At 53.7% G+C, this 14,827-nt stretch overlaps 1 protein-coding gene across 1 annotated transcript; it reads right to left on the bottom strand.

Annotated features, from left to right (window-relative positions):
* Positions 1-3,163: 3,163 nt before the first annotated feature.
* On the bottom strand, positions 3,164-14,805 carry CBX6 (chromobox 6). The gene is given in 6 exon segments (XM_042890474.1): positions 3,164-7,743; positions 7,745-7,918; positions 14,235-14,301; positions 14,388-14,453; positions 14,542-14,585; positions 14,696-14,805. Coding segments are annotated over 6 exon segments (1,221 nt in total). The 5' UTR covers positions 14,765-14,805; the 3' UTR covers positions 3,164-6,942.
* Between the last annotated feature and the right edge of the window lie 22 nt (positions 14,806-14,827).

Below are 14,827 nucleotides of genomic sequence, written 5' to 3'. Positions count from 1 at the left end.
TCCAACACAGTGCTCCCAGCCCAGGCCAGGAGCCTTCAGCCCATCCTACATGCAGACCTCTATTCCCAGCTCTCGCATTCCCACCAACACGGCTTACATCACCCCCCACTGGTACAGATCTGCCTGTGTGCTCAGGAAGAACCTCACTGGAGGTATCGCTGTGTCCAGCCCCAACCTGTGGGCCAAAGATGGCTCTATTGGCCACTCCACTGGCCAGTAGCACAGGGAGACACGGCCAACCCAACAGCACAACACAAGTGGCACTGAGCCTCGGCCACATTCTGTTTGGGTGGGCAATGCTCCCTGCTGCCATTGAGCCAAGGCACGTCACTGCTGGAGAGCTGCCCCGCCACTCTCGGAGCTGTGGATGCACCGCAGGGCCCTTCCAGGAACGACTCAACTCCTGGCATCCTCTGTGCATTTCTATGGGCTCCAGCCCAACACGGTGCTTTGGGGCTGTGATTGTGCACATTCAGTGTTTCTTACAGTAAGACAACAGCAGCTTTTGGAATGTAACAATTTATTGGGGTTATTATTATTTTTTTTTTTTGTGTGTGTGTGTGTCTTTTTTTTTCCTTTTTTTTTTTTTTAATTTTTTTTTTAATTTTTTTAAATTTTTTTTTAACTCCCCATTTCTGGCATCGATACAATATTCAAGAGCAGCAGAAAGAACAAAATGTACAAGAGAATACAAGAGTCATCAGCACAACCCCCACCCCAAACCTGGAGCCAACCGCTTCCGTGTGGGGGCAGCTGGGCAGGGGCGATCCCATCGCCCCCCACCGTGTCCCCCCCCCTCCACTCAGAGTTTAGCCAGCTGGGAACTGGATGGAACAGAAAACAACAAAGGCAAACGCTCTATTGAAAAATGAAAACCGCAAGACAAAAGAAAAAGAGAGAGAGATATAGATACACAATTCATCCGTGCACAATTTTTATATGTTTTTCTTTTTCCTCCAAAATAATAATTAAAAAAAAAGATACATATTTGTTTTAAATTAAACAACAACAACGAAAAAAAAAAAAATGACCGCCTTCACTCTGTATGCTGAGTGAGGGAGGTAAGGAGATGGATGGGCTGCACTGGAGCCCCCAGCGCTCTGGGAGCAGCTCTGACCTTCTCTATGAGGAGGAAAAGGGCTCCAGTGCTGCCACAGCTCAGAATCTGTGGAGTTTCAGCCTATGCTTGGCACTGGGGAGGGTGAGAGGGAGAAAAGGATGAGGCAGGGCCCTGTCCTTTGTCACCGCTGGGCGGCTATCTATGCAGAAAGAAAACAAATGAAAAACAATGCTGGAATAGGGGTTCTGCTTAAAAGCATGGCCTGAGCCTCTGTGCTTCCCGGAAGGGCTGGGGGCAGAACCTCTCACTGCTGGGAGGAGAAAGCTGCAGGAAGGGAGAAACCCAAGCCCTGCACAGATGGGGACCGAACCCTATGTGAGAAGGAAAGCAGAGGATGGAGGGGCGGATGGATGAGCAAAGGGGGAGCAGGCAAGGATGGAGACAGCGTCTCCTCTCATCTGTCCCTCCCAAAAAGAAACCATGTGCTCTGGGGTGGACCTTACAAAAAACAATAATTAAAAAAAAAAATTAAAAATAAAGCCACTTATTTGCTCAAACCCACAGCATCGAGATGCTTGCTGGAGCCACCTAGGGCAGGAAGCACGGAGAAGGGCACTTCCAAAGCCATGCTCAGCCCTCCTCTGTCCCCCAGCAGAGCTCTGCGGCTCCTAACGCCCAGCCCCAAACCCAGCCCTCGGCAGCACGGCGCAGAGGAGGGCGGTGGGGAGAAGGGGGTAGGGGAGAGGGAAGGGGGCATTTCTTTTATAGATTTCTATATAAAAAAGTAAATAAGATCCCAGCTCTTGCACGATTATTGGGCTATTGAAAGATGCAGCAAAAAGCAAGCGACATTGGAGTAAAAGGATGCGCCAGGCAAGGAAGGAAAGGTCTTGTTGGAAGGTGGGGAAGGGGAAAATCAGCACGTAGCCAGGCACGCGCTCCAGGCTTGTTACACCTCCCTGGGGGAAGGATCTGCTCCCACGCTGCCCCACAGCAGGCAGGAGTGCGGGGACCTGGGGCAGTGTCCCTCAGCAGGGCAGAGCCCAGGGAAGACATTCTCATCCCCACCAGGAGGGATTGGGATGCGGCCACCTCCGAGTGCCAGGAGCTGCCGGAGCCCCTTTCGTGGAGACTGGCTGGGAAAGGGAGTGGAATCCCTAGGAAGACTCAGCTCACAGACAGCTCCTACCTGGTGAAGAGCAGGATTGGTGGCGTTCTATTTTGCCTTTCAATTATTATCTCATAAATCTCCCTGGGAATCTCAGAAAGGGGAGATGTGGAGAAATGCTCCCTTTTCTCTGCTGAAAACGCAATAGCGGCTCACCACAGTCTGCTCGTTTTCCACGCTGGAAGGAGCTTGCATCTCTGTCTGCACACCTCTCTGGTCCCGCACTGCTTAGCGAGAAAAGCATGAGCCAGGAGGTGGCGGGTCCAAGTCGAAAGCTGTGGGAAGCACTGACAGAGCTCAGAGAGAAGAGAAAATCCCCAGGAACAGCACAGGCTGCAGGAGGCAGCACTTTGCCCATTGCCTACCGCTGCTAAGCCAAGAGAAGTCCAGGTGAGAAAATCTGTCCTAGTGTCCCCTGGAGCTGGGTGGCTGCCTTCTCCCCACACCAGATGAACGCACGACCATCTCAGATGGGGAAGCAAGTGCACCATGGTACACCTCTTGCTTTGAAATGTTAGGACAATATTAGGACAACTCCAGGAAGCAGGAGTGGAAGAACGTGGTCCTCTCACGCAAAACCCCATTGGAGCCCTCCTCTCCCCAGAGAGAACCTGGAGAAGAGGGTGTGCATCTCAACCTCAGCAGAGCCTGAGTGCTCCTTCACCTGCCCTGAAGACGGGTGACAGTCAGGGATGGGACAGGCGGATGGGGCTGGGTTCTCTGACCTGATGTGGTGAATCCTGCAAGAAAACTGCCATTCCCTACCCAACACTGGGAGAATCATAGAATGGCCTGGGTTGAAAAGGATCACAATGATCATCTAGTTTCAACCCCCCTGCTATGTGCAGGGTTGACAACCAGCAGACCAGGCTGCCCAGAGCCACATTCAGCCTGGCCTTCAATGCCTCCAGGGATGGGGCATCCACAGCCTCCTTGGGCAGCCTGTTCCAGTGCATCACCACCCTCTGGGTGAAAAACTTCCTGCTAACATCTAACCTAAACCTCCCCTGCCCCAGTTTAAAAAGACCCCACGGAGGGGAGGTGCATCCTCTTCCCAGATGAGCCCACCGTGCTACATCCTGCTCTGACAAGGGGAAGGGAGAAAAGGCGGCGATCTGGCAGGAAAGGTACATGCTGACCCCGAATCTTAGCAGCTTGCCGTGCATGCAAAGAAAGTCAACTGTTTCCACGTGGTGGGCCAGGAGCGGCCACTGCTGAGGGCTGCTCGGCCAGAAAAACCATTTGGAGACTCCACCTTAGCTCACAGGAGAGGAATGGGAGGGAAGGGAACTCCAACACGTGGGAGGCGCGGGCAGAGGGGGCTGCAGACAGACGGGGTTCCTCCAACACGCAACTCGCCTTCTCCACTCGGAGATCGCTGCCAGTCCCAGGATGCCTTTCCCTCCGGGTCAAGCAACCAAACACCATCCCAGACACACATGCTTCGATACTACAAAATACTCTTTTCTCTAAGGACCGCCTAATACCGCTACAGTTTGTGCAATCACCGCATTTATTATTCATTTTTAAACTCTCTCGCTCTCTCTCTCCCTGTAGAAATTTTTTTTTTAAGCTTTTCTCTTTTTTTTTATGCAAAACTAATCATTTCACTTTTTCCACTCCATCATAAAATCTCCTCTAAAAACACGACGACAAGAGAACAAACATGGCACAGACACAGAGAATATCTCCCTGTTTTTGTTTTTTTTTTTTTTCCTAGGGTGTACGGGGAAGGGAAGGGGATACTTTCAAATGAACTCCTCCCCTCAACCTCAAGCCCTTTCCAAAGGGCAACGGATGGATCTTCCTTCCCATCTCCATTAAAGAGCAAGGGCAAAAACTGAGGAGGAAGAGCGTAACCCACATGAATATGAAGGTCGGTTGGCCGGCCCCAAGCGGCGCGTCCACCCGAGGGCACTTGGAGACTTCCAGATAGCAGCCTCTACCTGGAAGCAGCAGGGGATCTGTGTTCCAGATCCAGAGGTTCAGGGTTTGATTCCCACCTGGCGACGCAACCGGGGAGCGATGCGTCGCGCAGGCGGTTGAGCTGTGTCTGCAAGCTGGATGGCACTCCTTTCCTCCTCCGCAAAGAGCATGTACCGCACGAGCTTCCCTGCCACGACAGCACCCCTACCATGACCCACTGTGTGCTCTTCAGACGGTCCCCTTTGCTTGTCACTCCGGAGAAAGGCAAAACCCCTTCAACTACACAGTTCCTGCCCCCCGCCCCTAAAGAACACCATATAAGAGACACCGGAGAAAAGAAGTCTGCCAAGCGAACGCACCTTGGCCACAACACATCGAGAGTTTCCTATTAAAGTTCCCTTTTATCTCCCACTTAAACGCTCCGATTTGTTTCAGAACCTCATTATCACAGAACAAAACACATCACCACATACACACCAAACAGCAACTGAACAACCTAAGGTGACAGGCCGGTTTGCATCCACCCCATAAAGCTCCTCTTATCCTGTAGCCTCCAAATAGTTGTGGTTTCTTGTTGTTGTTGCTTACAAGGGGAAAAAAGAGAAGCATCTCCTCGCTGATTCCCTAAGGAAGAGCTTTTCCCCTGAACTACGGACTGCTCATCCTTGAAGCAGTGGATAGGCTATGCTCAAATAAGGGACCCTGGGTGTGCCAGGCACAGGAAAGATGCAAAAGTAAGAACACAAAGAATACAGGCAGGTATTAATACAGACACGCACACGAGTCCAACACGTTATAGGAAGCCTTAGCTTGGGTGAATGGATCAGGGAAGTCTCTTTCTCCCTGCCCCTGACTTCAGCTGTGAATGCAGCCGCATCCCCAAAGCACCTGCTGAGCTCTTAAAACAAGGGAAGAGAAACAAAGAGGTGTGCCAAGGGTGGAGATCGCAGCACCTGGAGCCCCTTTGAACCCAACACAAACCCCATCCGCTGCGAGGCATTCCTGTGGGCAGGCAGCAAGGCATTCACTGCACCCACTGAGGAGCTGCAATTAGAGAGGCTCTAATTACAGTCAGCGGTCAGTCGGTCCTTCTGCCACCCCAGTTCTATCCCACAGACCACCTCGCTGCTACCCTCAGACCACAAAATGACAGCTCCAGGCAGGAGCACTGCCAGAGCAGTCGGCTGCCAGCACCCTGTCCCTCATGCAGAAGCACCAAAGGGTCGGCTCCGCTCGTGTTCACCCGCTCAGGGCACAGCTGCAGGCCTCAGAGTGGGGAATTCTCTCCACCCTTTCCCACCTCTGCACCACAGATGTAGAAGTAAAACCCCCCTGCCCCAAGCCCAGCAGTGGGGACAGGGCTGGGAGGGGAGGCTCTCCCACGGGTTGATCCATCAGCATCTTTTCCTCGCCCCTACAGCCCAACCACATGCAAGTAGAGGAGAAGGGAGAGGAAGGAGTGGCGTCTCACCACGATGCTTAGGATAAGCAAGCCAGAAGTGGCAGGTAGAGGAGAGAGCTCGTTTGGGGCATGACAAGAGCATCAGGGAAAGAGCTGTGATCTCCCTTGCTCCTACTTGCAAGGGCCAAGGAGAAGGAATGTCTGTATCAACCCAGAGGTGCTCTCAGAGAGAGCCAGCACGCGTGCTTATGATGTGAGAGCAATTTTTTGTTAGCACCTTTGATGGCAGTTGTAAGGGGCCACTTCAGATCCTGGAAAAACAGAGGGGAACACTCCTTCCAAGACATCCTAGACAGAGAGAGGGGAGCAGGAGAGATGAGAGGGAGTGGGTAGAGCACGCCACCCAACTTAGCACCCATCCTTCCCTCTGAGGGAGCAAAAAGGTTCAGGGGAAGCTTGCTGAGGAGGCAGGAGACCACCATCTCCTCCCAGACCGAAGGACGGGTGCTCCCACTCCCACCACAGAAGGGCTGGAGGGGGAGAGGGGTATTTGATTCCCTCTCCCCCAACAAGTGCAAGTGATGAAATGCCAGGAGGAAGGTTTGGCTGGAGGCAGGCTCCCCTTCTCTCCCATTCCACCTGCAAAGCTGAGCACGCTGGAAGATGCAGGGGAAGAGGAGACACCAGGCTGCCCAAAAGTGACCATACAACTGCCAAGGTAGCACCGATAGTTGCAGGAACAGAGAAGCCACCATGGGATGTTTGCTGTGTGGGGCTCTCTCAGCCACCCCAGCTTTGTCATGAGCACCTTGCAGCTATGACACTTCACCTCACACCCCTCTCCTCCTTGCGGGACATCTGGATCTGTCACTGCAGCACAGAGATGGCAGATCCAGGCCACGGGCCAAGGAAGGCAAGGACGGTAGGATCCAGGTCACGGCAGGGGAAAAATACAGGAATGGAAGAGACTGTGTGCACCTTGTGGGAAAAGGCTCAGGGATGTAGGCTCCAGCTCTCCTTCCACCCACCTCTTGAGGGTCTGGAGCTCCTCTTCACTCAAAGATGGAAGGGGAAGGGGTGGAGGTGCAGCCCCCCTGCCACCCCGCAGGCACACAGAAACACGCTCACCCCAAAGGCTCCGCTGCCAGTTGGACACCACCACATTCAAGGACAAACAACCACGGCCCACCCTGCCTCCTGACTCCCCCCACTGCAACACTCTGGCCTCTGCACCAGAGGGATCGGGCAGGAGGGGGAGGAGGAAGGGTGGCCGTGAGGGCAGAGGGACAGCGCAGGGGAGAAGGAGAGAACCAAGGACAGCCATTCACACCACGACTTCTCGCAGGTAGAACCCCCACATCCCTGGAGCAGGGGGATCTGGCTGGCTCACTTGCTGCCGCCTCCCCCACCACCCGCCGCCGCCACCTTCTCAAAATCCTCCGCGTTGCAGAACTCCTTGATGGTGACCGTGAGCAGGTTGCTGGTGACATCCGTGACCACCACATTAGAGCAAGGGGACATCTCGGGACGCCAGTCGCCGGCCTCCAGCTCTGGGTCGGAAGAGGAAAGGGGCAAGGAGGGCGTCTGCGCCCCGCTGCAGCCTCCAGGGGGAGAACGCTTGCTGGTGGCAGCTGACTCAGGTGGGATGGAGAGGTCGAGGACCTCTGACTCGCGCCAGTCGGGGATGGCCGGGCTGAGGGTCTCGGGGAGCAGCTTCGGAGGAGAATCATCCGGGTCAGAAGAGGAGTGGGGCGTGGGCGACGGGCAGCCAGAGGAGCTGGAGCTGGGGGCATCGTACGGGGTGGAGCCCATCATGAGCCCACAGGAGGCCGCCTGGGAGCCTTCGGCCTCCCCCTTGCCCTCCAGAGAGGGGGCTGGCGCAGCAGACGGCTTATTGTAAAGCGAGAAGCCGCCGAACTTCATGTGGCGGATCTGAGTGCGGAGGACACTCTCACTGAACTTTTTGCTCTTACCGATGACACGGTTTCGGGAAGGGATCTTGGGTCGAGCCAGGGCCCCGGCCCCGTTGGCTGGCTTCCCACCTTTGTCAATGACTTTGAGGTTGAGGATGATGCGGCTGCGTTTGGGCTCACGGGGTTTCACCTTACGGTTGATGATGCGGACGGTCTCCGAGAAGGGTGAGACGGGAGGACGGATGCCAGCCCCCCCCCCCCACGCTTCCACCATTCTGGGGGTCGGGACGGGGCAGGGGACGCCGGGACATGCGATGGCATCTCCGGATGTCTTTCTTGAGCCGGTGCACTGCGGCGCTGGAGTGGAGCTTGGGAGACGAGGTGCTAGAACCAGGCTTGACAGAAAAGTGTACATCCCCAATGTGGAGGGCCTCCGCTTGGGCCCGAGCCTGCGGTGGTGGGGAGAGAGACAAAAACAGGGTCAGAGAGGTAGCCTAAGTGCAGCCAAATCCCAGATCAAACACTGCTTGCCTCACGCTGAAGGGAAATGCCATATCACATCTATATCTACATAAATGACGAGCACGAGTCCACACCATCCTCCTACTCAATCCGCTGGTGAGTCAACGTGCCCCTATGAGTCTGCTCCACAGAAGGGATGAGCCAGCTCATCACTCCCCCTGCATGCTCTCAGTGTCAGCTCCAACACTGTGAGCTCCCACTTTCAGCACCCAACTCCCAGTTTCATCCCCAGCCTGATGACAGCGGAGAGATGCCACCATCATGTGGCAACAAGCATGCTAAGGACTGCATGGGGAGATGGGGTGGAATGTATGTGCTGTCTGCAAGCGTGGATTGCTGGGAGCTGTGGCACAGTCCCTGTACAAGCAAAGGAGAGTATCCAGATTCTTTATGTGCAGCTAATTACCCCCCTGTTGGCATGTATTTCCCCGCAGAGAAAACTGCCAGGCTCCAGCCATGTTACAAGCAACGGTTCCTAATAGTTGGTAATCCTCAGCACTAACTGTTTGGCCTCTGTTGAGTTAGCATCCTAAACTAAGTACTAGTCCCAAGGGAGGGGAGCTGCCCCGCATGCTCTGGAAATGAGCATGAGACAAGAGGAAGGCAAAGAGAACTACATCCAGGTAGCTCCCACAACCAGACTTGCCTGCTCCACCAAACAGGGTGAATGTGGGTCTTGAGAAACATGGAGGTGGGTGATGGTGATCTCATAAAGCTGTCTTAGCTAAGAGCAAGAACCGCAGAGATCTGGAGCTGAGTTTTCAAATAAGTTGCCTATCCCTATCCTGCAGTGCAAACAAGGCACTGCCTTGTCCGTTGGAACACCATACAGCCCACTCCTCATGCAGCCTCCCGCGTACCATTCCTCACCCCAACAAAACCCCATCTCTATGCCTCTCACTGGTTCTTGGAAGCAGAAGTAGCCCACACCTGGAGCTGGGATGAACCCCCTCTCCCGTCATTACCCAGCTAGCAAGTAGCTTCCTCCACCTCGTGGGCACAACAAGAATTGCAGTGCTACAGACAGCTGCTTTTCTTCCCCGACTTCTCTCTCCGATTGCCCCCTCGCACCAGCCAAGATCGGGATGGCTGCCTGCCAGCTGAGAGCTTAAGTACTCCAACACCATCTCCTTTGTCACCCTGCAGGCTGTGCCTCCTACCGAAGGAACGCCTGGTGAAAAAAATGTTCTTGTCAAGACAGCAATCTAACAGATCTGAGCGAGGGGCCCGGGCGCCCTTTCCTTTCACACAATGAGCTCAGAGCCCTTTGCCCCTCGACTCCCACCGAGGGCCCAGCAAGAGTCACAGAAGACCCTGAACAAGCAGAGAACAGGGATGTGAAGACATTTTGTTCCTCCCTGGCTAACATCAGGTTGTTCCCTGCAGTGCTGTGTACATCCTGGATTTAAAAAGGACTGTGACCAAGAGGCCTCTGTCCCCTGTAACATGTGAAAATGCAAACCAAAGTTTCATCTGTGCCACTCAGCCTCACACATCACTCCGTGCCCTGAACAGTACAGAAAATTAATAGTTAGATATGATTCTGTCTGCCCTGGCCCTCCAGCTTAAAGGAAGCAGTTACCAACAACCACAGTTGCTTTCTACACCCTGAATTCCTTGGTAGAGTTTCCCAACAACTGAAAGGAAAAAAAAAATGATAATGCTGGGACAGTTGCTGCTCAGCCACTTCCGAAGTCCCACTGACTCCACATTCTCTGCCTGTGCTCATTAATCAGCCCCTGTCTTGCTTTGACGAAGAGACCTGTCTTTGTTTGGTGCTTATAGAGCAGCTAGCACAGACCAACGCACATGGCTGGGACCTTCCCAGTGCGCCAGAACCACCGGGTCTCCTTTGTTTGTCTGTGTGTCTGTGTTTCCAGTTCCTCCCCGCATTCGTTAAATTCCAGTTTTGGTACTTTCTGAGCAGCCTACACCAACCACGGACTGCTGAGGCCAGGCTGTTAAGCAGTGAGGTGAGGCAGGCCCTCCCCAGGTGCTGTCCCCAGCGACCAGCTTCAGTGCCGGTTTCAATGAACAATATGCAGATACACAACTTACCTTCAGCTTGTTTTTCCAGGTAAGGTTTCAAGAAAAATAGTATCAAGATGCTCTATCTAAGACCAGCCCCCACCATCATCTCACTTGCAAAGATCAGTGTTCCTACTACAGGATCAGGTTTATTCAGGCATCAGCTATACAAACTCGAGCCTCTTCCCTGCTGAGGACAGCATGTTTTCGGGGCTCAGTCATTTCCTTCTCTGGCTTCCAACTTTAAGCGACTTGCACCTTTGGGTTGCAGAAGACTCAGCATTCAGGTTGGCAGCTCCCTGCTTCAGACCCACGACACTAAAACGCTCAAGAGCTGCATGAGCACAAAGTCTTTAAAACCAAACCTGTTTAATCCTTTCAGCTGCATCACCAGCGAGTTACTCAGCTGAGAACTTCTCCAAATGGAAGCTACCTCTTGGGGTTTTGCTGTTCTCACCCGCAGGATTTGCTCACCACCGAAGAAGTACTCAGCATGTACATAAGTAATTTGCTGCCTGCTTACAGCTCAGCCTACATCAGGAGCAGCTTCTGGAGGCTTGCTGCAGTGCTCTGTCACGGGAGCAAGGCAACTGCTTCCCTTCCCCCCACTCCCTTTTTGGGATCTGTATCACCTTTATTTAGCTTGTGCAGCTCTTTCCCATTGCCTCTGGGAACAAGTATTATCTCCCTTGTTCCCTACTATTTCTGAATAAATGTCCCTCGAGGCCCAGCACGCATATTTGTTCATTCATTCCCTGAACGCACTGAGGCACACAAGCACATGCACTGACACGTGCTTTGTGAAGGCTTGCTTACCTGATTTGTATCAAAACCTTTGCAATCTGAAAGGGGAAGGGAGGTTAAAAAAAGAAAAAAAGACCTTGCAAAGCAGCAGATTTCTAGCTGATTACTTCAGAATCAAGTGATTTCCAGCACCACTGCTGCACCATAGTCGCGCCGCTCTCTCATACATTACTGGTTCTGCTTTGTCTTTTATTCTCCACCTGCATTCCCACAGTCCTTGCTCCGACCAGCTCTTCTTTCCCCTTTTTGGCTGCCATTCTGCCTTTTTACTACCCTTTTTCTTCTGCAGCCTTCCAAGTGACAAGGCAATGGCAAGCCAGTTCATAGCACAGCTCTCCCGAGCAACACCGCCATAAACTACAGCTTCCCTACTGGATAGGGGAACAAAATGCCACAAAGGGGAACAGACTGTTTTCAAACCGCCCGGGGATAATTTACGAACAGGGAGGAGATCAAAAGAAACCCAACTCCAGCTTCAGAGTTCAAGGAAGGGCGAAGTGACAGAACAACACGCTGCTCTGCCCCTACGTCCCCTCTCACTCTGCTCTGTTACCTATCCCTCCATTAACCTTCTCCAGCCTTTTTTTCCTTTCGTGTATCTGCAGCCATCCCGAGGAGGAGCCTTTGCTAGCCACCCACTGAGCCTGGAGACTGGGCTCTGTCTCTTAATAGCACTCACTACACTTTATTAGATTAGTGGGTGAGCTTTGCGTTCCTCGCAGCGGAGTGCCGAGGGAAAAGCAAAACATAAAGAGCAAACCAAGCAGAGGGAGAGAGGAAGATCACTACAGTGTACATGACAGGTCGATATTGCTTTCTAACCTTGCACAAGCTGTCCTCAAGGAAACCTTCTGCAGACATCTAAGCACTGCAGCAAGAGCCTCGTGTGCAGCGCTGCCCGTTCCGAGTGCTCAGCACAAAGCTTACGGCATACCAGGAGCCTCCCAAGAATGACAGCCTCCCGCCAAGCCTGAGCTCAGTCAGCTGTGGGAAAGTTTGCCCCTAGCATGCAGAGGATCAAGTCCCATTTCCTGCCCCCAAATTCTGCAGCTGAGGTTTGAAGGGGTTTCTTGCAATGCCGGCCATCTTGATAGCGATATCACAACGCCCGGCCTGTGACTGCCCTCAGCAGCCTGATGGAAAGGGCAAGTGTTAGGCAGCTTTCAGCAACAGTAGCCTAGTTCACAAAGGCAGCAGGTGGCTGAAGATGTAGCTTTTCAAAGCTCTTCCAAAGGCGCGGGCCTCTAACCTGCTGGAATGCGTTCTGTAAATCCCCCCGGGTGCCTATCTGCAGCTTTTGACAGCTAATCCCTGGATAAACCTATCCCCATCTGCAAATCGAAACACCCCCAGGCTAGGGAATGGTGACACGTGGGAGCACTTATTTCCATGCCTTACTGGAGACTCAGAAGCCCAAGTTTAAGCCCTGTCACATATGGGAGATCCTAGCAAGCCACCAAGCCGAGGGCAGGCAGGCTACCAAGGCAGCCCTAGGCCAGGCTCCCACTTCAACGTCATTTCACCAGGCCTAATCTGTTCAGCTAGCAGATCAAAAAGAATATTGTTCTTACTGCCAACTTCAAAGACTCCCTCTGGGATGCAAGAGTCAAATTTCTTCCCCTGCTTCTGAAATTCTCACTGGAAGCTGAGAACCAAAAACGCTGTCAGCGACGCATGAGGCAGAGCAGTGCTGTGGGGTTGGCAAAGGCCAACCTTCAGCAGGTCAGAATTGTTGATCAAGATGCACATTGGTCTCAACCATTCTGGTGGCAGCCATGCTGCTTGCAATTTGCCTGAACAGAGCTCAGAGAAGCTGAGATAGGGCTGGCAGAGATTGAGTTACCTCCTGCTGCCTGCCCCAGGGCGTTATTTTTAGGGCAGGTTCTGGAGTAGCAAAAAGCAGCAAGTGGAACACCAGCAGTTGAACCAGCTCTGTCCCCACTCTGGAAAGAGAGTACCAGGGCTCTGCTTGATCTATGCTTCCCTCAGCCAGGCACCTTCCTGACAGCTCCACCCTCCTCAGAGCACTGCACCAGCTGCACAAACCTACAGGTTTTGGGTAATGTTTGAGAAGCTGGCAGAAGGAAGATGTGCCGCAGGAACTTGTCAGGGATGTGATTCAAAGGATGCTGTTGAATAATTCAGGTTCCAAGTTTAGAGGGGTTTAAAGAGCAAAGGGAGAAGAGGAGGAACAAGGTTTTGTTTTTTTCTTGCTTTTTCTCTTTTTTGTAATGGATTTTGTTGTTGTGCGAATGCGAATGAAAAATTGGCGATAGATTTTTCCACACTCCACTCAGAATCAAAAGAAAAGAAACTGATTATACACAGTAGTGTCAAAAGCACAGAATAAACAAAGACAACACTTCCCTACTGCTGAACGATGTCAGGTGTTACAAATCCCAGCGCTTTTTAATTCAAGTGGAGAACTATTTTAAGGCGGTGGTTTCCCTTTCAGCTTTCCTTTGCATTGTTGGAAACCTAAACACCAGGGTTTCACTTAATGCATGACTGCCAGAAAAACCACATAGCCCAGCTTCCCTGCACAAAGATTACGAGGTGGCACCCATCAGTTGCGTTTGTAGCTTTCAGGTTGCAGATGCAGAAAGCTGTTAGCAGAAAAACAGGCGGAGGACATCGAAGGAGGGACTTTCAGGGGATTACCGTGTCCCCTGAGTTTTGCTCAGGGCATCAGCATGCGCCCATTCCTACCTTTCCCCCATTTGTTTCAGGAAGCAGAGACGACATCCTACCCCTCTCACTCAGTCCAAGCACTAGGCTAACCGGAGCGAAACTCCTGCTGCTGCCAGGCAGAGGGGAGCGTTAACCCACCGGGAAAACATGCAGAGGGGTGAGGACTTGCTGTGAGCTCCAGACAGAGCTGGTGATGGAGATACCTCACTGCACAGATGTTCCAGGGCTTCATATGGGATCGAAACTATGATCTCCCTTACCTGCCTCAGTCACACTGAGGTGCGTTGTCCGAGTTTGTCTGAACCGCAATGCTCGTGGAAGGAGAAGGGAGCAAAGCATGCAGCTCTGCCTTTGGGCTAACACACCCACAGCACTCCCCCCAGCTAACACATTTCTTAGTTAAAAAAAAAAAAAAAAAAAAGAGTAAAATCGAGGGGTCAGGGCTGCACTGGGACTACAGTCGCTGCAAGCAGGCTGGGATGACGGCGAGGGGTCTACTGGGGCACCAAAGCACCGCTCCTTCCCCAGTGCCTGCAGCTCACAGATGGGAGCTCCCACAGCGAGCGGGGTGTGGGGAACAGCGTGCTAAGGGAAGAGAAGGGGCCACGAGGGGAGAGGCCGTGAGGGGGCCCCGCCGCCCCCGGCTCAGGCCAAGCACCGAGGGCACGGTGAGGGGCTGGATGCGCCACGCTAGGCCAGAGGGATGTAAATAAGAGTTACCTTCAGCAGAAAAGTTTTGGGCTTCGGTCCTCTCTTCTTGGGCCCGTACAGCTCCCGCTCGCGCTCCCTGCGGGGAGGCAAAGCCAAGGGTTACGGCCGTCCCGGGGGGGCCCTTCCCGCAGCCCCCCACCGCCCGCTCGCTCGCTCACTCACTTCTGCTCGAAGGCGGCGATGAGGCGGGAGTCCAGGATGTTCTCCTCGGGCTCCCAGGTGCTGTACCTGCCGGGCGGCACCGCGACGCGGGTCAGAGCGGAGCTCACCTCCCCGCGGTCCCCCGCACCCCCCCAACCCGTCGCCCCGCACTCACTTGATGGCCCAGCCCTTCCATTTCACCAGGTACTCGATGCGGCCCTGCAAAACACACGGAGGAGACGCGGGGGTGAGACGGGAGGTTGAGGCGAGGACTTCACCCCCCCCCCACCCCCAACCCCCCCCGGGCCGGGCCGGCCGCCCCCCCCCCCCTTTCGGATGCGCCGCTTGATGATGGACTCGGCGGCGAAGACGCGCTCCCCCACTGCAGACAGCTCCATCTTGTGCGCCTCGGCGGCGGCGCCCGCAGCCCATAATAATCCCGCGCGCCCCGCCCCGCCCCG

Source organism: Lagopus leucura, unplaced genomic scaffold (genome assembly GCF_019238085.1).
Source record: "Lagopus leucura isolate 7727_CA_CO unplaced genomic scaffold, USGS_WTPT01 Super-Scaffold_100159, whole genome shotgun sequence".
Lineage (NCBI taxonomy): Eukaryota > Metazoa > Chordata > Aves > Galliformes > Phasianidae > Lagopus > Lagopus leucura.
Note: the sequence above shows the minus strand (reverse complement) of the source record. Positions and strands in the feature narration are given on the sequence as shown.